The sequence below is a fragment of the Echinops telfairi genome, unplaced genomic scaffold, assembly GCF_000313985.2.
Source record: "Echinops telfairi isolate 266 unplaced genomic scaffold, ASM31398v2 ScPeMD7_70;HRSCAF=299, whole genome shotgun sequence".
Taxonomy (NCBI): Eukaryota; Metazoa; Chordata; class Mammalia; order Afrosoricida; family Tenrecidae; genus Echinops; species Echinops telfairi.
The window spans coordinates 62,124,975-62,146,543 of NW_022103968.1; the positions used below are offsets into that span (position 1 = coordinate 62,124,975).

The 21,569-nt window shown below is 50.4% G+C and overlaps 1 protein-coding gene across 2 annotated transcripts in view; it reads right to left on the reverse strand.

The window, feature by feature from the left end:
* Positions 1-21,569, reverse strand: part of LRRC20 (leucine rich repeat containing 20) — a 93,203-nt gene that overhangs the window by 42,669 nt on the left and 28,965 nt on the right. For both annotated transcript variants that reach the window (XM_004701145.2, XM_045291624.1), the window contains exon 3: positions 7,320-7,469. In XM_004701145.2, coding sequence (XP_004701202.1) covers positions 7,320-7,469 — 150 coding nt within the window. The remainder of the gene's footprint in view (positions 1-7,319; positions 7,470-21,569) is intronic.

Here is a 21,569-nt window from a genome sequence, read left to right on the forward strand (position 1 = left end):
GAGAAGAGGGGTCGCGAGCCTGAAGGGAGGGTTCACCTCCAGGACTGTGAGCAACTAAATCCGTTCTCGAAAGCCACCCGTTTCGGCGTTGTTTCTCTGCTGGCAGCCCCGAGGAACTCAGACGGGCACCTCGAGAATGCCCCCTTCTTCGGCCGGTAAAGCCAGTCCTTGCCTGTCACAGCCCGGCCTCGAGCCATTTCCTCTGGGGATTTTCTGATTCCTCATCGCCCACAGCAGAGCTGCTCCTGCGTCCTCGGGGTGGCCTGTGAGAAACTGGACGGATACCCACCGCCCCTGCGAGGAGACAGGCCCCTCGGGGACCAGGTGGGCGGGCTGTTCTCCTTCCCCAGGCAGGCTGCGATGGGTGTGTGTGTGTGTGTGTGTGTGTGTGTGTGTGTGTGTGTGTGTGTGTGAGTGTGTGGGCACAGCAGCTGGCACCGAGGCAAGCACTGCTGTCGTTGCTCAGTCTGTGGAAGCAGACACCGCCTGGGCCTGCCCAGCCCCACAGTGGCTGTCACAGTGGAGCCCGTCATTGCAGCCGCGGTGGCTTTCCTCTTTGGGGCTCTCCTCTGCTTTACCAAGCATGCTGCCTGCTCTTTGAACAACAGGTCCACAGGATGTGAGACTGAGTCTTGCCGTGCCCACTCCTAAGAAGCGTTTTCTAACTGTCCCTCTCTCAAGACAGGTCTGTCTGTTCTTTCGGCAGTCCACAGTACTGTCAACATGGCTTTCCAGCGCCGTGATCCGAAATGCACGGGTTCCTCTTCAGTCTTCTCCACTCAATTACACACCGTCATCTGTCCACGTGGCCGTGAAAATGCCAAGACTGCGTCAGACACACGCTAGTTCCCAAAATGACACTGTTGTTCTTCCACACTTTACGGAGGTCTTGTGTAGCAGATTTACCTGATGCAATGCATTGTCTGATTGCTCATTGCTGTTTCCAGGAGCACTGATTGTGGGCCCTGGACAACTTCAATCTTTTCCCTGCTTGCCATGATGTTACCCATTGATCCAGTTGTGAGGATTTTGGTCTTCTTTACGTTGGGCTGTGATCTCGATCGAAAGCTACAAGCCCCGATCTTCATCAACAACTGCTACAAGTCCTCCTCCCTTTCAGCAAGCACGGCTGTGTCATCCGCACATCACAGGCTGCTCATAAGCCTTCCTCTAACCCTGATGCCACATCCTTCTTCATTTCGTCCAGCTTCTCTGGTTATTTTCTCAGCACACAGATTGAATAAGCATGATGAGCGGAGCCAACCCTGATGTACATCTTTCCTGATTTCAAACCAAGTAGTATTCTCTTCCTCTATTTGAACAGCTGCCTCTTGAACATCCACAGCACATGGAATGACCCTAATTTTGAGCTCTCCTGCTATTCTTCACTGGTGCATCCTGCTGCAGCGCGAAGAGCGGGTGCTCCTGAGAATTAGCTCCTCTGAGAGGCAAGGCAGGATGTGTGCCACACGCTACCAGTCTGAGAGGCCCGGGGCCGATGCAATGAAATGAGCCTAGGACTTGCTTTGGGAGAAAGTAGGGAGACAGGGACCCAGGAAATAAAGGGGACAGAAGAGCCAGAGCCAGACATCAGACTCACTCTCCTTGACTTTCAGGTCAGCTATCTTCTGGACACATCTGGATTCTGCCCTGGGCATTCTGCAGCTTTATTCCTACCAGTCCATAAAGGACATCAGGAGCAAGGAAGCAGTTCAAAGGAGGTCCGCCGTGGAAAGTGTTTTGACGCTTCCTCAGAAAGTTGGGACTAGAAATACCAGATGACCCAGCACTCCTTCTGCTTGGTATAGAACCCAGGGAGCTAAGAGGCATGGCATGAATGGACAGACGCTCATCCATGTTCTTGACAGCACCATTCACAATAGCAGAAGATAGAAATAGCGTCCATCCCCACAGTGGGAGCACGGATAAATCAACCTTGGTGCACACACACAACGGAATACTATGTAACATCCAGGGATCACGATGAATCTGCAAAACACCTCACAACATGATGTATGAACCTGGAAATCAATCAAACACAAAACGACAAATATTGTATGGGATCATTATATAAAAATCAAGAATGGGGTTCCACAGGAAAGAGAACTTTAATGACTATGGGGGAGTTGGAGTCACAGGCTAGAGAGGAGACAGTGGTAACTTGGGTGAAGGGGAAGGCAATTCACGGTAAGAGGGAGGTTAGGAAAAAAATGATGGAGGCAGAGGTTTACACTGGGCTATAGAGTTGTACACAAAATCCTGCAATCATGGGGTCTCCGAGAAGATGCTTAGCTACAAATGCAGAGTAAACAGGTGTGGGAGGAAGAGTGGGAAGATACTCACAAATATAAGCTTGGCAGAGGATTTTTGTATGTGTGTATTTATTTTTATTGCAAATATATCCCCGAATATGGTATGGCATACAGGGGACAAAGTTAAAAAAAAACTGTTTAGACATAACCAAACACCTTGAGGGAACAAATCAGTATCAATGGGGAATCAAAATCATATTCTCAGGGGACACCATGGTCAATTGGCAGAGCACAATTCACAAAAGCACGGCTGGTCCTACAGCCGACTTTGGTGAGTAGCAACAGGGAGGGATCCCAACTATTGGTCTCTCCAGTCAGAGGAAAAGGGAGTACTGAAAATCAAAAGTCATGAACCACATAAGCATCAGTCTTCACCCCTGAGATCAGCAGAACTAGATGGTGCCCAGCTACCTAGACCAACTGTCTGGAAAGGAGAGTATTAAAAGGTTCTGGACCGCCCCAGAAGGCGCTGGCCATGTATACATCCACCACACTACAGCCAATACAGCTGGAAACCCCAGGAAAAACAAACAAACAGCACAAGGTCCTGGGATAGAGTGGGAGGAAAATGTGGAACAGCAATAAAAATAATGAAAGAGACCAGGTCTATTGCTTGGCTCAAGACTGTTGGAACCCCAGGATTCTGGCCCTTACTTTTCAAGTCTGGAACTGAACTCACAGTTTGTTGCCTGAGAATAATCAACCGCCTAAGCTCAAAAGAGTGGTATTTCCCAACCAAACAACAAAGTTCAGAAGGTTAGGCAAGATGGAGCCATGGAAACAGGAACCCCCGGGAGGAAGTGGGACACTTTGAGCCACCTTGAGGGGACTGTAATAGATGGACTGAAACAAGAGGGGTCTGAACTGTTGCCCGTGCAAGTGATGCTCTGCTCGGCAGACCTTCACCTGACTCACCAGGAAAGACTTGGAGAGAAAGGTAGCTTCAAACAACTGAGCAACCAGCCAATCCGCAATGGTTTGGACTCACAGCAACCTCTTGCAGGGTTGCCGAGGCTCAGTCTTTAAGGGAGCAGACGGCCTCATCTCTGCCCTCGGAGTAGCAGGTAGGTTTGATGACTGACCTTGGGGTTAGCAATCCAACATCTGCTTAAAATAAAGCACCTAAAATTGAAAACAAAACAAAAACTATGACAAGGGAGGCAGAGCCTAGTAGAAGACATCCCAGGGTACCCCTGGGGGACAATCGAGAAGAAGCTAAGTGCTCTCTCCAAAGCAGGGGAGCAGCCCCACCTTCACAAGAACCCAGAGGAAGACAGGGCAGACTGCAAAGCCTAGCCATTGTTTCGATTTTAAAAAGTACTAACAAATAACGACATGTGGGTGAAGGGAGACAACAGACAGTGTAAGATAATAATAGCAATATGTAATTAATTAAGGAGTCCCACGAGGGTGGGAAGGTAGGGAGAGAGAGGGGGGAAAAGAGGAGCTTATAGCAAGGGCTCAAGTAGAAAATGTTTTGGAAATGATGACAGCAACATATGTACAGATATGCTTGATACAGTCAATGTATGGAATGTTATAAGAGCTGTAAGAGCCCCCAGTAAAATGATTTTTTTTGAAAGCTGTAACAAATGTCCTAGCCCAAAGCCATCTCCACGGGAGCCGCTCCCTCTCCTTTCATTCTCTCCCTCAACCAACTGCCTCCAGGAAATCCACACAGCTGGCTTCCTACAGCAGCCTCTGGTCCTCCCAGCCACTGAGGGGTCAGGAGCTGCAGGCATGCACAGTGGAGGTGGGGGAGGAGTTCAAACAGTACCCTTGAACGGACATCTGGCCAGAAAGGCATTGAGAACAGAAAATAGCTCCTGTGGCCAATACACTGAGCACAGTGTGCCGAGGAAGGCCATGGGGGGCAGCACTCCCCTCCAGGGCCTGCCCACATGGCTGTCCAGGCCACCACAGGCCCAGCCCTGCTGCTCTGCTCCCAGAAGAACACCCCTTTTCCCAGCAGTTCCGAGTTTAGTCCGCGTCGGGAGGGAGCGCGCCACACTGCTGAGTGTATCCCCCAGCACTGGCTTTCTACAGAGTCCCGGTCTATATGCCACCTCCATCCCGGCTTCCAGACACGGGCCTGGAGCATGGCAGTACCCAAGGGCAAGTAAAAGAAAAGCAATGGGCAAGCTCTCCTCTCACCCAAAGCAAGCCCATGCCTAGGTGATTGTGTACCCCAGGGTAGGGGAGGACAAGAGCCCTTTGGTAATTACATAATCTGTTGCCAACTTGAGACGGTTAAGAGTGAAGGGGTAGAATTTAGCCTGTCAATCAAGTGGCTGCTTGATGACCTCCTTTGGAGGCCCTAGGGAGATAAATAGCTCGCTGGTGGCAGACACCCACACTCTGCTTCGTCTTCCTGTGACAAGACACGTGGAGCTATGCTAGAGTCCTGGAGCTGGAGGAGCCACGTGGAGACCCCTACCAGCGCTGAGAGGCTTCCACTGCCACTAGATCCACAAGAATTTCCACCCACTGGCCTATGATCTTCCTGAATTCAGCATCATTGCATGTGTTGTGTGAGTCTGAAAAGGAATTTATAGATTGGTATTGAACATATGGGCTAATATCAGACTTATGGACTCAATCTGGACTGGGCTGGGATGTTTCCATAATATACAACTGCTCTTTATATAAAGCTCTTTCTTATACACATTATGAGTGTCGATGAATTTGTTTCTCTACCCGGACTAAAACAAACCCTATCCTCTGGAAGGAGCCCTCATGGTGTAGCGTGTATGCCTTGGACTGCTTACCACAAGGTCAGCAGTTTGAACACACCAGATGCTCTTTGGGAGAAAGATGAGGCTGTCTGCTTCGGTATAGATTACAGGGGCATGAAACCCACAGGGGCAGTTCCACTCGGTCTTTCAGGATCACTCTGAGCCAGCGCTGACCTGAGAGCAGTGAGTGAGTAAGCTGCTGTAAGTGTTGTTCTCCTCTGCTGAGAAGTCAATGCTGCCACGTTCATTTGTTAGATACAACCTTCGGGGCCCCTGGGGCCTTGGCAAGTGGCCTACAAGGGCAACTTGGAATAAGACGGCAAAGAACGTGCTAATATATTCTATGGGACATTCTCCCAACTGGTGGCCGTGGGCTGAATCCAGCTTGCTAGTATGTTTTATTAGTTTGACTTGTGGAAAAAGTTGCTCACACACTGCCATCCAGTCGATTCTGACCCGTAGTCAGGGGTCAGATAGGACAGGGCAGAGCTGCCCTGTGGGCTTCCGAGCCTGTCACTCTTTACGGGAGTAGACAGCCCCATCTTTCCCCGTGTGAAAATCGGGAAAGTGTAAACCCAGATGTGGGAGTCTATTAAAGAGAACAGCCCGAGAGCTGCCTACACTGGCCTGCCTTCTCACACCGACGAAGCTGAGCAGCACTGCTCCCTGTGGACAGGCAGCTATTCTCTGGCCCCGCAGCCCCTCTCGCTCCCATCACCCCACACCCAGTCTGCATCCCTCATTGCTGCCAGACTTTGTGTCCCCCAGGCTTTTCACTTAGAACCCCTGGTTCTCCACTTGGCTGCCAGTGCTTCCGAACTAACGATACAGATTTCAGCCCGTACCTACGCCCAGGCCGAGGCCCGGACATCGTGACTGCACTGGTTTGGGGGAACGGCCAAGGCAATGGAGCTACAGGAAAGCTCCTCGGGTGATCCCAGTGATGGCCAGCGAGGAGAACGACTGGCCCAGGGCACCGACGGCTGGAGGCCCTGCCTCCTCCACATGTGAAGCAGGAGGCACCAGGAAGAAGGAGGGGATGTGGGCCAGGTTGAAAGCACCCACGGGGGTCTCTGGAGAAAAAAGCCACACACGAGGGCCACGGCCACGCCAGTCAGAGCCACGTTAATGTTCCACCTTGAGCTCTGAGAGCTTCTCTCAGACCCGTGGCCAGACCATGCCTTCCTCCATGCCCCTCTGTTACAGCGCTACTGTCCAGGCAGCTGCCACCCTGGACCAGGCTTCCTAAGTCATGCCCCCTCTCCATCTGAGCTCGGCCCACTGTCCACACCTCCCTGGAAGCCTGCCCAGCCTAAATCCAGCCGGGCTCCCAGCGCTCAGGCTCTGTCAGCATGCTTGTGCCTTTTCTCTAGACAGATCTTGGCCCCTTTTCACGCCCCTGACAGGCAAGGCCAGAAGACAGGAATTGCCTCTCCTGGGCGTCCCGTGAGGAGCTCTGGAAGGGCCGTGGGTTGGGCACTGGGCTGCTAGCAGAGAGACCTGCAGTTAGAACTCACCTGCTGATCCACAAGAGGGAGACGAGCAGTCTGCTCCCATAAACAAAGCCCCGGGAGCAGTCTTGCTCTACTACAGGGCTGTGATTTGAAATCCCCTCCCAGTAGTGCACCTGGCTTGGGGCGAGGTCTCCCGCTGCCTACTCAATTTCCCCTGCCTGGACAGTAGCGCTGTAACAGAGGGGCATGGAGGAAGGAATGGTCTGGCCTCAGAAGCACACACAGGATCCAGGCTGCGCAGCGCCCTGTGGTCACCGAGCAGCAGGGACCTTCCAGCAGGATGGTACTGCTCCCTGGAGAGGGGAGAGAGGTCAGGGCACTGCAGGGGTCAGGCCATTCGGCTCATTAACCCAGAGGAGCCATCACAGAGAATCGGCATTGCCCACCTACTGGCCTGCTGCCCACCTCCCTGCTCACCCCTGGCATCCAGCACTGCTGAGTTGAGGAGACAAGTGCTAGGTTGGGGGATAGGACCTTCATCGGGTCTACTTAGAAATAGTCACCCCCGGGCCTCAGAACCTCAAACAATTACTGGTCTGTTCACAATGGGAGTCACTCCAGGGTCTACAGCCTGCCCCTGAGTCCGTTTGACTCAGCATCCAGCCAGAGGCAGGAGTAGTGCTCACAAGGATCCTTCACCGCTCAACCTTCAGGTCTGCAGGGCACGATCCCATGGGTCTGGCAGAGTAAATGCTGATACTCCCCAGGCAGGGTCCGAGCCTGAAGGGCCGGGGGTGGTCACGCTGCCCAGGGCTTACCTCGGAGCTGACAGAACGTGGTCATAAACTTGCTGGTGAGGGACTTGAGCTCATTGTTGGCCAGTGTGACGAGGTGGATCTGATCGGAGACGTTGCGCAAGACCTTGTAGATGCCGGTGGGGAAGGAGACCAGCTTGCACTCAGCCAAGTCTGCAGGCAGAGGACAAGGACAGGCCAGAATTAACACAGAGGCCCAAGAGCATGCCCCAAACCACCAATCTCGTCTTTCCTCCCAGCCTCCTAATCTTCCTCTCTCCTATCCTGAGCGTAAGGCCTTGACCCCTCCTCCCGGAGCCCTTCCCAGGGCATGAGCTCACACCTGCCCTTCCCGTGCACTCTGGGCCTTAGGCTTTCCACAGTATGTTCTGGAGGACCACGGGGACTGGTGGGACTGCAGAGCTTGGTGGTGTTCGTAGATGCATCCTTGCGCTCTTGCAAATCCACAAAGCCCTGTGACATCATTGAAGACAACAGTAAAGTTGCAGTCTTGTTTTTTTTTTTTTTTAAGCTTTTAATTGTGAGTTATGTGAAGGTGGCAGGGCACACCATCAGGTTTTTTTTTGTTTGTTTTTTAGACCATTAGTTTTACATTCAGTGATGCGGACACATTTTGTTTCAGCTCCTCCGCAGCAGTCTCCCTGATGCGGCCAGCTTATCCTACTTTCTCCCCGGGCTTCTTGTTTGCATCCTTCCTCCTGTACCACCCTCTGTGCTCTGTCCTTGGGTAATGCTGCCTTTTGGGTCTGAATAGGCTAACTATCTCTTTTGTGAGCTGGGGTTTTGTCTGACACCCCCAGCCCCGCCGACTCTACCAGGGTCTGCTGGTGTGGGCCTTCTCCGAGCAGTTGGTGGTGATATCTGGACAGCCTCTAGTTCATCTGGTCTCAGGGCTGTGAAGACTGATGTGTGTGGTCCATTAGTCCACTTTTTTTCCAGGTACTGTTTGATTTTCATTTCCTCTCAACGAGGTGAGGCCAGTGGTTGCACCTTCGGCAGAATTGTAGCCTTCAACGCACTTCACCAGTCTACTTCTTGGGAAGCAGGCAGTTCCCAGAGACTCTGTGGTTTGACCTTCCTCCCAGCCCTGCCCCTCTGCAGGCAAGCCTCGCCTCAGACAAGAGGCAGCAGGGAAGCCTCTGGAGAAAAGCCTGGCAGTTCCTCACAGGGCTCAAGGGAGAGGATCATCACCACCCATGGCCTTGGAGTCACTTCTGACTCTGGTGACCCCGAGTGTTCCAGCGTAGCACTGCTCCTGGTCTTTTCTTGGCTGAGATCCTACGGAAGCAGATTGCCAGCTCTTTCTCCCGTGGTGCTGCTGGGTGAGTCTGAAGAGCCACCGTTCAGGGTAGCAGGCGAGCACACAGTAGCAGAGAAAACACAGGTCCTCCTCAGTCACCTTGCGGCCCAGCAATTCCACTCCTAGGTACACACCCAGGAGACACGAGAACACCTCCACGTAGAGAGTTACACACAAATGTTGGCAGCAGCACCAGTCATGGCAAGCAATGGGCAGAAAGCCACCCTAACGTCCATCAAGGGGTACACGGATTAACAAAATGTAGACTATACACACAGCAGAAGATTGGCAGCCTTAAAAAGGAGCCAGGTGCTGATCCACGCGATGAGGTGGACAAGCCTTGGAACGAACGTGTGAAATGAGAGAAGCTGATTACAATGAACTTTTCATACGGCTTCATTTATAGAAGGCTCCGGAAACGCACCTCTAAAGAAACAGGGAGCAGGTAAGTGGCTCCCTGGGGCTGAGGCAGAGGCTCTGGCAGGAAAGGGAGGTAGCAACTAAGCGGGCTGGGATGTGTTTGCAGGATAATTAAGTGTTCCAAATCTGGATTGTGGGGATGGTCGTGAACTCCATGAATAGACTACAACCACTGAATTGTACACTTTAGATGGATAGATTATACGGTTTTGTGAGTTATATGTCAAAAGCTGTTATTTATAAATATACATACATATGTAAACGCTTTATACATATTTATATACATGCATATGTATGTGTGTATGTATAGTGTGTGTGTCTGCATGTGTATAGCAGCAGTGAGACACTGTGAGCATGAAGCTCAGAAATCCAGCTGTCCACAAACTCACCAACTCTTAGCTCTACACAGACAGGCCCTTGGTGCCCTTGTGATGCCACCCAGAAGTCCCAGGGTAGTACAGAAGGGTCTGCAGGCTGCACACTTTGGTCCAGGTAACTGTTCCGTGCCTTTAGAAGAAAGCATGAGGATTCCACACTGCCCAGTAACTCCAGCCAGCGTTTTAACCACGTACTTTCCAGTGAGTTTCTGAACAGCGAGAGTAGCTGCGGCTTCCTTCAGAGCAGCGCTTCTGGCAGAGCAGACAATCCCTTCCCACTTGAACAGTCTACATGCTTGCTCACTTACTGTATTCTGCGATTCAGCAAAGGAGCCCTGGCGGCCTCCTGGGCTACTCGTTGGGCGGCAAGCTGCAAGGCCCAGCAATTGAAAGCCACCAACCACCAGGAGGAGAAAGGTGAGGCATTCTGTTCCCACAAAGATGTACAGCCCCACTATGGACAGCCATGAAAGCCCAGAATCCATTGCAGGCATGGAGTAAGCTCTGGTGGTCCACCGAGCAGGCTATGAAGAGCCTTGCTATGGGACAGAGTGCACTGCAAAGGGGACGCATGCAGATGGAGGTAGGTGGAAATCTAACACCTTATCTTTTGTTCTCCCCTTCTGACCCATTTAAAATTTGTTCTACTTTTCTGCTTTCTTTTGGATTGAGGTTTTTCTGGTTTATTTTGCTATTGTTGTTGGGTGTTTTTGTTTTTGTTTCAGTCATATGAAAATCAGGATAAGTAAATCTATAGAGACAATAACTGGATTAATAACTTATTAGGGTTATGGCAAGAGAGGTTAGAGAGAAACAAGTGGCTAATAATGAGAACAAAAAGAAAATTGTACTAAAATTGATTGTGGTACTGATTGCACAACTCTTATTAATGTTTAAATCAATGAATTGTATGGTATGTGAATTATATGTCAAAAACTGTTAAAACAAAAATTTTAAAAATATTTACAGATGCAGAAGCCCACAGGGGCAGTTCTACTCTGTACTATAGGGGCATGATGAGTTAGAATCGATTCATTCGTCGGCAGTGAGTGATATGACAATTAAATAGAGAGACGCCATCAGCTCAGACAAGAGCCCGTCAAAGATTCTCTGGAAACACAAGGAAAAGCCATGTGTCTCCAGTGTGTCCAGGCAGCCCAAGGTGTTGTTCAGAAAAGCCCGAGGTCGGCGCTCCCGGTCCGGCTGGTGTTGGCCGAGGGGAGCCTGAAGACGCTGAGGTCGCTGGGTAGCACAGAGACGTCAGCTTGCTTCTGTGGTTATTCTACCCCTGTTTACTCCAAGCAGAAAGGGTCGTTCAGGATCTGTGTTGGAGGTTTGGTTTGTATGTCTGGTTCTCAACCCCAGCAGTTTAAAGACAATTTGAATAAAATGCTAGATTCTATCTTTAAACAAAAAAAAGGAAAGAAATCCATCTGACCAGCTCACTGTCTGTCACTCAAGGTCATCTAAGTAACTCAAGGTCACTGAGCCTTAGCTTCCTCATCTGTACAGGGGGCACTGCATCTACCCATCAGTACTGTAGGGAAAATGGCAGGTAGTGAAGGATTATCAACAAGGCTAGCAGGTATCTCATATTATTTCCTCTTCTTCCTCATGGCCTTCCCTCACCCACTCTTATTTAAATTCTCTCAAAGCTTCAGGGCCAGTTCCTCTCCCACTTCTCCCAGAAGTTTTCCAGGACCACCCTTGCTACAACCCGTGAACCTCAAAAGCACTCCTCAAGTCAGATAGCAGAGCCCCATCTCTCTCTCAGCAAACCCTAGGCTTTTCCCCAAGACCAGGCTCTGCCAAACTTCTACACCTGTGCCCCTGACCCTCTGCTTCGAAGGCCTCAGAGCACTTCTACTCTTGCTTTCAGACTCGGATCAAATGACTCAGCCCTCCTCCATGAAGCCTCCCCTGGCTGCCCTGGGCAGCTGCTCGCTTCGGCCTCTGAGCCTCGTAAGCTGTGACGGAGAGCTGCCCGCTCTGCTCTGCATCAGCCCCTTCGTGGGTCCGCTTTCCCACGGGACTGGGCAGGCCCCCGAAGCTCTGAGGGAATATCATCACTGAGGTGGCTGGAGGTAAGAAAAGGGACAGGTCAAGGCAAAAGTGCAGTTGACTCCACAGGACTCCTCCACGGTGCAACCTACCAAAAAGGGCCGCTACAGCCCCTCCGGTCCAGTGCTGTTGGTGACCCCAGTCCTACTCTGCTGCTGCCAGAGGACAGGCACCTGCTCTCCCATTAGCAGGTGGGTCCCAGGAAAGAGTGCAGAGCCCCACTGAAAAAGGGATGAATCCTCTCGAGTCTCGTTTTCTGTAGAGATGGGTCAAGGGTGGAGTGGGAAGTGGCCAGCTCTGGGGGCTCAGGGGGTTGAGGCAAGCTGAGGAGTCTAGAAAAGAGCAAACTCTTTCAGACAGGGAGCCCCTAAGCAGCCAGGTGTACAAAGGGCCAGAGAGGCACGCACGCTGTGATTGCTGTAAATGTGACCGTCCCCTTTGGCTAGGGAAGGACCGATCTCATCACGCATGCCAGAGGCAACATCAGATACGTCCCCTGTAAGACACAGAGCAGAACAAGGGTGCTTCTGATGCCCAGTATCCTTGAATATGGTCTTGACAGTTCAGGACAGTGAAATAGCAACTATAAGCATTGAAAGTAGACACAAGTATTATGAGGTGCCGGTGAAATCAGCAAATAACCTCCAGGCCAAAGGAGTCATTGGACAACTTATAAAATTAAAAAGAGCTCAGGGCACTACTCAGGGCACTAAATTGATACATGCATTTCATATATGCAAAATGATGCCTGTTATGGAAATAAAATAAAATGTTAATTTAAAATGTAAAAGAAAATAGTGAATCAAGATTAAAATGTTAAACTCACTTTTATTCCTAGATGCCAATAACAAAATTCGGTTTTCAAAGATGCTATTACTAATAGCAACAATTAACTGTAATGGAATCCCCATCTGACCAACATGAAGAAGATTCAGAAAAGTTCACAAAGATTTATTTTTAAGTAGATTTGTATGAAAAGGTATAAAAAGTCTCCAAGCAACAGAAAAGTGGGTGAAGGGAGATATCAGTCAGTGTAAGACATGAATAAATAATAATAATAATTTATAAATGATCAAGGGTTCATGGGGGGGGGGAGAAAAAAATGAAGAGCTGATACCAAGGGCTCAAGTAGAAGAAAATGTTTTGAGAACGATGATGAGCAACAGATGTACAAATGTGCTTGACACAATGGATATATGTATGGATTGTGATAAGAGTTGTACGAGCCCCTAATAAAATGATTAAATTTTTTTAAAGTGTCCATGTATGAGTGCTCAAAATATTAAAATGCAGAGTTTTATTAAACATTAGCCTATAGATTTAATGTAAAACAAAAAGCCAAGATAACACACCGCCGAGCAGAGCTGCCCCTGTGAGCTTCCCAGACTGTAACTCTTTATGGGAGTGGAAGGTCAGGGTTAGATCCTACACTTATCCTGAGTCCAACCCAAGTGCTGGTCCCACTTAACACCTCCATCCGGCGGCTGGTGGTTTTGAGCTGCTGACCTTGCAGACTGCAAGCCAACGCAAAACCACACCAGCAGAGCTCCTTATTTAACCGCATGCCTTTTTTTTCAGCTTGGTGAATGTGTTGAAAGTATCTAAGCAAGATTTCCCAACTAGGTGGATCATCATCACTATAAGCTAATTAGAACAAACAAATCAAAGAGACTATAAATAACATGTGACAATGTTATAAATGCTGAATAGGTTCCCTACGACGACGCATCACTTAGCTGGTCAGCTACAGTGGCTTGCAAGTTGCTAAGAGACACGGGAAGCTCCGTCAGAGGTATTTCAAATATCAGCAGGGAGCCCAAGATGAATGGGCATCAGCAGAGCTTCCGGACTACGAACAGACTGTCTGCAAAAGGAATAAGCTGTCCACATCTGGGGAATTAGCCACTAAAACCCTTGGGACTAGCAGGGGGACGCTGTCAGCTACGGTGCCGGAGGGTGCGCTGCGGGTCGAAGGCACTCCAACATGACTGCGAAGGGCGGCCCTCTCAGAGCAGAGCTGGCCGTAAGGATGTGGGTGGAGGGCAGCTCTGGGGACCTCGATCTGCACACAGAGCACGGCTCACACTGAGAAGAACCAGCCGCAGCCATCTGCCAATAATCGGAACTTCAAAATGCACTACCTATGAACCTAGGCAAACTGGAAGTTGTCAAAAATGGAATGGAATGCCTAAGGTACTGGCCATCAGACAATCACACGGTTCACTGTGCAGAGACTGGTAAATTCGAGAAGGCCAGAGAAGAGCGGGGAGACCCTCAACAGGGTGGGCTGACACAGCAGCTGCAACAAGGGGCTCAAACGTAATTCTGGGGACGGTGTGGCCTTGTGTCCTTTGTATGTGGGGTCACTCTGCGTCGGGACTGACTGACAGCACCGAACAACAAAAAGCTTCACCCATCAACTGAGGGAAAGACGATCAATCAACTGATATGAAATTAACCTGTCATTTACTTGAGGAAAATAAAGCTCTCAGATCACCCTGCGGTTGCCATATCCGTCCTCACATCTGCAATGGTTGGTGGTGCGAGTCTTAACAATATATAATTGATCAAGGACTCACGAGGGAGGGAGGGGGAAAAAGAGGAGCTTATACCAAGGGCTCAAGTAGAAAATGTTTTGAAAATGATGATGGCAACATATGTACAAGTATGCTTGATACAACTGATGTATGGAAGAAGAGCTTTAAGAGCTCCCAATAAAATGATTTTTTTAAATGAATTTTTAAAGAGAGAGAGCAACAGGCAGACACACAGCACCGCGCCCAAGAACACGAACACCCACAACTCGTTCCGCTACAACGGCCGATTCACCGCAAGACCGTGGGTGTCGAGCCTCTGCCGGCGGCCTGAAGCCGAGGCCAGGCCAGCGGAAGCCGGCCACTTGCTACGCTTGGATCCTGGTTCACAGGAACAGCAGCATCAAGCACCTGATCGGCAAGAACAGTACCGCCCACCTGCGCATGGCCGCCATCCGCAGGGCAGCCGCGCTGGTGCAGAGGAAGCGGACTGGCCCCAGCGAGGGCCACTGAGCACCCTGCCCCAGAGCCATAAAGAGAACTGCCCTCCAGACATGTATAAGCATCTGAAAGTCTGGGCACCGCAAATGAGAAGAAAATCAAGACCACTCAAGAGATAAATGGGCAAAGGTCATAACCACACAAAAGGGCAATGCCACAAGCAAAGATATGTCTCCTGCTACCTGTTGCCAAATAACTTCCCAGACTATACCAATTTGCAGATACCCTGTCCATGATCACTGGGTGCATTCAGGGAAGAACAGCCCCATGGGATTCCAAAGGCCCTTCCTTCTTAGGGATGCAGAAACCACATCTTTCTTCTGTGGATTCAAACTGCCAGCCTTCTGGTTAACAGCAAGCACTTTAGACACTGCACCATCGAGGCTCCTAGGGAACAAGTAATGGGACCATTTTAATATCATAATTAGGGGAAATGATATCCCTGGATTTCATTGACATTCTCCTAATAATGAGACTGATTTTCTTTCATGGCTAACCGTTTTTATATCCTCTGTGGAAAACCCTGTGTGTGTGTCTTGGTCTCTTGCTATGTTTCTGTTTAGAGTTCTGCTATTTGTTATTCCAATTGTTGGTAGAGCTTCTGAAATAGCACTATCAACTTACACCTGTTCATTGTTTAAGAGTTCATTACAAAGTTCAGGCATAAAAACAAAACAAACATCACTGCCTAATACCAAGTCGACTCCAACTCGGAGCGACCCTGTCGAGGGTTTCTGAGACTGAATTTCCAGGAAACACAGAGGCTGGCGGTTTTTGAACTGCAGACCTTGCGGTTAGTAGTCCAGCCCATCCCCCAGCATCGCCATGAAAATGTAGATACACACCGTAACTGTACGGAGGTTTACAAAAGCATGCGTGCCCAGGAAAGAAGATGGAAAGAAAAACTAGCCAAAGGGTAGCAGCTGCTATTACAGAAGATCGGAGCAATTTGTTACTATGTTTAGACCTATTGTATCTCTTTTCTATAAACAAGAAAAGTCCCAGTATATATATTTATAAAAAACTATTTGACAAATATATGGTGAAGGTTTACTTTTAAAATAGAAAAACAAATTGAACACAAGAGTTTAAAAATAACTTTGATTGGAAAAAGAACCCGGCAAGTTCAAGAATAAACTGAGGAAAGGCAGCTCTTCATCAGGAAAACAAACAGAAAGGCAGACCCATTGTTTAAAAAGGCAGTAGCTGTCTGCATTGGTTTGAGGCAGATTATATGAAGGAGAATGTTCAGGATTCAGGTACGGTGAAGAATCACACGATGAACGTACAACCCTCAGCCCCCAAGTGGAGAGAGAACATGTTTGTGGTAGAGGCAGAGGAGACATGGAGCCACACAGCCATCTGCTCTCTTTCCCGGGTCCTGGACGCAGCCTGTCTTCTCGGGGGACAGACATGCTCAGCCCGTGATGGAGGGGATGTTGTTCAGGGTCAACTGATAAGAGGAGGTAGCTGAAGATGGATGCAGGGGCTGCGTCTGGCGGCCATCTCCGTTTCCTAGGCCTAACAAAAGTCCCACCACCAAGTGGACGGCTTTGAAGAACAGAAGTTCTTTTCTCACGGTTCTGGAGGCTAGAAGTCCCCTGGGGTCTTGGCTGTGTTGATTCTTTCTGGGGTTTTGAAAGGGAGGGAGCTCGGTGCCACTCTGGTTTCCTGGCTGTGCGTGGTGCTCCTGGCGTGCAGGCAGATGAGACGCTTTCCCTGCCTGTCGAGAGATCAGTACAGGATCCACTCTACACACACAACCCCATTAACGTAACTGACGCGATCAGCAAAGAAAACCCCGTTTTCCCTAGACTAGGGGTCAGGACTTCAGCATACCTTTGGGGTATACAATGGATCTGTAGCATCTGTTTTGCCCAGGACTTTGCTGAGTTTCAGCATTGAACCCCTCCTCAAAAACAAGACCCACTGCCTTCAAGTCCAACTGAGGTGTCCCAGAGAACTGGCTCATAGGGTTTTCTCAGCTGCAACCCAGGGCTTCAGAGTGCTCAGGCCTTTGCTCGTGCCATGGCTCAGACGGTACTGCCGTCCCTGTCCCCTCTATTGTTGGGTTGGCATCTCTCATCCATCAGCATTCACCCTAGCTTCATTCCTCTGGAGGGCTTCACCTTTGCACCTTGGCTCTCCTACAATTCCCAAGAGTCTCACCCTTGCTTCACCAGTCTGCTGAAGGAAAAGCTCCTTGGCTTTTGGAAGCATCTCATGCTACCTGGTAGCACAAGCCTGCCAGCCGAGCTAAAGGTTCAGTAGGGGTTCTGCCAACACTTCTCTCCCCCATCAACATCTGGACAGCACCTGGAGTCAAGTGTGCCTGTCTCTCCCCCAGAGACCCCAGCCACCATAGAGGACAGAGAGATCCTGGGGGGAGATGCTACAATTAACACACCGGGCATAATTACCCTCATAATTACAACGATTGCAAGAAGACCAGACTGCATGGACCCAAACCTCTAATTAGGGGAGTACTTGTGTTAATAAAGAGACCTTTTATTCAAATCCCACGGGCCTTTTATTAAAGCTTATTGCATTAATTCCTACGAGTGCCTAATGCACAGAACCGTGTCAGAACAAGTAAGATACAGGAAGCACACAGTACATCAGGCTCGCCTGGTTTTGCACTAAAACAACTCTGAGCCCTGCCCAGCCTCCACTGAGATGTGTGCCTAGAGACAGGGCCAACAGGGGCTTAGCAGAGAGGGTCAAACCGGCCCTGGCAGCCGGGTCGCAGGCCCAGAGGGAAGAGCCCGAGCTCAGGCTGGGAGAGCTCTAACCACGGCTAGAGAGGAAATGTGGGGCCATCTGGAATGTCTTTCATCAGGAAACGCTTTCTTTGTTTACAGATGTTTTTCTTTTGCGAGTTCAAGATTAAAAGGAGAACGCCGGTCAAGTGGTCATCCTTTAGCCACATGGGTCCTGGGAGGCCATCCTGGACGCCTCCCACTCAGCTCTGCCTCTGTGGGTGACAACTCTACCTCACGAGGACCCGGGGTGCCGGGCAGAACCGCTCCTGCTCCAGAGAGGTGTCAAGCCTGTGACCCTCAGGAAGCAGGTGGCCAGGCCAGGCGTCCAAGGGGAGTGTGGGTGGGTTCAACTGCTAGCCACTGAGCACTTAACATGCGCCACCTTGGGACACCAGGGAGTAAGATGGTGGCAGATTTGGAATTTGTATGTTTACCGAGCATCACTGGTAATGCTTATCAAGAGGCCAACCTGGGAAGCCCTGAGCAGCACGACCTCCAGTCTGAGACCTGAAGTTCTCCAAGTGACTCTCTGGGGAGGACCGAGCTCTCCCTGCAGCAGCTCCAGTGACAGCCCATCCTCACAGATGGCTTTACCGGTTCACGGAGTTCTTTCATGAGCCTCGTTGGCAACTGCCTCCCTTCCACCTTCAGTAACCGTCGAGTCTCTACAGGACAAACAAACCTACAAGGAAATCCACAACTTCACCGGGCAAAAGCAGGCCCAGAACCTTCAAGCCCCATGGTTCTGGGTGAAAGAGGGCTGCCCAGCTCAGACTGGCCCCGTGGGCTCTCGGTCTCTGACACACTCCCACAGCCGCAGCCACCATTCACTAATGCACTGTGGGCTGGAAACCCTGCTCGGGGCTTCAGACAGACCAGTCATGTCCTCTTTTCCTTATGCCCATTTCACAGGTGACAAAACTGAGCCACAAAGAAGCTAAATCACACTTGCTGCCAGTCACATGACTTATCTAAGGCCATCTAGTTATTGAAATGCAAAAAATGATGAGCCGATTTATTTAGGATAACACCACATGTTCTAGAGTGGGACTGCTCCAAGGGGCTCTCTCGGCTGTAATCTTCACAGAAGCGGATCGCCAGGAGCCTCCGAAACTGTCCATCCACGGTCCGGCACTGAGAGGTCTGTACCACCCGGGGATTCCTGATCAGCAAGGCAACCCCGGCCCGCAGCAACCCTGGAGAGGGTTTCTGAGACGGCGCCTCTCTGGGAGCAGAGCCGCATCTTTTCCTGAGAGAGGCTGTGGGTGGCTTTTAGCACTGCTCCAACAGCGTCACCAGGGACTCGGAGAAAGAACAAAAAGCCTTACGACATCGAGTAGATTTCACTGCATGGTGACTCTAGAGGACAGAGTAGAACTGCCCCAGTGGGTTTCCGAGACTGTCACTCATTACAACAGTAGAAAGCCGTGTCTTCTCCGGCAGAGGAGCAGGTAGTTTCGAATGGCTGACCTGGAGATTAGCAGCTCGGTGCTTAACCCACTACGCCACCAGGGCTTCTTCAGGGGCTCCCAACAACCTCATAATCGGTCCTATTCTTACCCTGCCCACTTTATGGGGGAAGACTCGGACGCACAGAGCCAGGGGCCTTTGGTTAGTAAGTGGTGGAGCTGGGCTTCTGCAGAGGCACCTAACCACTATACCACACTGCTGCCCTTGGGGAAGAGGTAGCATCACCCTGTCGCTCAGACACCAAGTAGGAGGCTGTGAGTTTCCTATGAGCGGCTCTGGGATGACTTCTAAAGGGGCTCTGGTAGCAACGCAGTCGTAAGTGGTGGCTGTGAACCCCCAGCAGCTCCTCGGCAGAAATATATGGCCGCCTGGTGCTGTAGAGGTTCACAGCCTGGGAAGCCTTACGGGACAGTGGTACCCTGCCCTGTGGTGGCTCTCAGTCCGCATCCACCTGACAGAGATGGGAGTGAAGAATGATCCCAGTTTGGGAGGCCGGCTTTACCCCCTCCTTGGCTGCGGGACCTCAGGCAGGGTACATGGGCTCTGACAAGGTGACTTCTCCTCCTGATAGAAGGCCAGAGTTGGAGCTGGTCATCTCTGCGGCCCCACTCCTCTCCCTGCCACTTTGGCCTCTAGCCAGCTGTGCTGAGCCTCAGCTACACACAGGAGCCACTCGGAGCATGCTGGAGGTTATGATTTAATTAGTGAGCGGACTAGACAGGGAAGTTTTAAAAGCTTCCCAGGTGGTTCTAATGTGCAGTCGGCGTGGCAAGTCTAAACTCCACCATCCCCTGATGGCCTTGTGGAAGTGCAGCTCTGGTCCTGCCTGCCTGTCTTGGGGGCAGCCTGGGGCTCTGTTGCTACCAGGCAGGACCCAGGCCCACAGTGACAACCAAGGCAGGTCCAGAGAAGTAGCTCCCAATGTGGGGTCCCCAAGCCACAGCATCCGCACCCCCCAGGAATGTGCTCCACTCCCACTGTTGTCGCTTCTGACCCTGCAAGTCAGAGGAAAACTACTCCACAGGGTTTGTGAAACAGCTCCATCTTTCAAATGCACAGCGTCCCTGGAGGCCCCCGGGCTCCTGAGGAAGTGTTAGGAAAGCACATTTCCAGGCTTCCACCCAGCACCTGTGTTTGACAGCAGCCAGCATGAGGACTTGACCCTGCCCGCGGACAATGACAATACTTCACAGGCCCGCAGGAGTGTGGTCTGCACCTGTGCTGGGTGTTAGGTGACTCACTCACTCACTCGGGCTGTGTTTTCTCACTCTGGTTGCCACCTTCACCCCTCGGATCAGAGAGACCCTGAGTGGGGAGGCGATCCTGGATCAGGACTCGGGTCATCCAAATTCTCACCCAACCCTGCCACTCTCAAGCATGGGCTCAGGGAACCAACTGCTCCGTGGACCTTCGTGTCCCTGTCTGTAAAATGAGGGTGTGGGCTGTGCGATCCTGGGGGTTCCCAGTGGGACTGATCACCACTACTCTGTGAGTTTGTCACACTGTGGTAGCTTGAGTGTTCCTGTGAGGCTGTAAGGCTATGTCACCGGTATTTAAAATACCAACAGGGTCACCTCAGGTTGGACACGTTTCAGGGGAGCTTCCAGACAAAGACACACTAAAGAGAGGAAGAGGTGGGCCTCCTTTGAGGGATTAGCCACCCATCATAACATGTATGCACAGCCGCCACGGAAAACTGTCAGCGACAGGGCAGCAAGAGCAGCACCTCGGACTCCAAGGGACTCAAAGCCTGATCGGAAGGACTCCCTCCTCAACGCGGGGCCACCTGCATGACATGGAAGGAGCAAAGCTTTGGGCACCAGCATTTGCTGACGGGGCACGATTCAAACTGAGAAGCAGCAGCTGAAAACATCTGTTACTAATCAGAATGTGGACTGTACCAAGCACGAATCTAGGAAAGTTAAATATTGTCAAAAACAAAATGGAACGCGTACCGATCCATATCCCAGGCATTTGTGAACCATTTAGAATCAGATGACAAATTCAAGAGAAATGGAGTCACGTTCATCTTCAAAAGGAACACTTCAGCTCGGTCTTGAAGTACAATGCTGTCTGCGACAGCAGGACATCTTCACATCTGCGAGGAAGACCAGTTCGTACAACTGTTATTCAAGTTCATGCACCCACCATGAGAAGCGATGGGGAAGAAAACGGAAGAATTCTACCAGCTTCTTCAGTCTAAAATAGATCAAACGTCTAATCAAGTAGCACTGATATTACGAGTGATTGCAATGTGGACGCTGAAAGCAAAGAGGTGTGTCCCTGCTATTTCAGTAGCTGGGAAATATGGCCGTAGTGATTGAAACAAAGCTACAAATGGCATGATAGAATTTTGCACGCCCAATGACTCATTGCAAATACCTTTTTTTTTTTTTCAAAAACATAAACAGCCATTGCACAAGTGGGCCTCCCACATGGAACACACAGTAATCAAATCTAATTTCCATCTGTGGAAAGAGGCAATAGAGAAGCTAAATGAAATCGGCTAAAACAAGACCAGGGGCTGACTGTGGAACACACCGCCGATTGACCAGATACAAGTTCAGTTTAAAGTGGAAGAAAAGTAAGACAAGAACCCAAACAAGACCTTGAGTATATCCCACCTGGATTTAGAGATACTTTCAAGGACCTATTTAACACAATGAATACTACTAATAAAAAAAAACAGGTGAGCTATAGGATGGCATCAAGGGCATCACACATGAAGAAAGCAAAAGGTCATTTAAAAGACAGGGAAGGAACAAAAGGCCCAGAGGCATGTCAGAAGAGATGCCCAAACTTGCCCTTGAACGTGTAGCAGCTAGAGG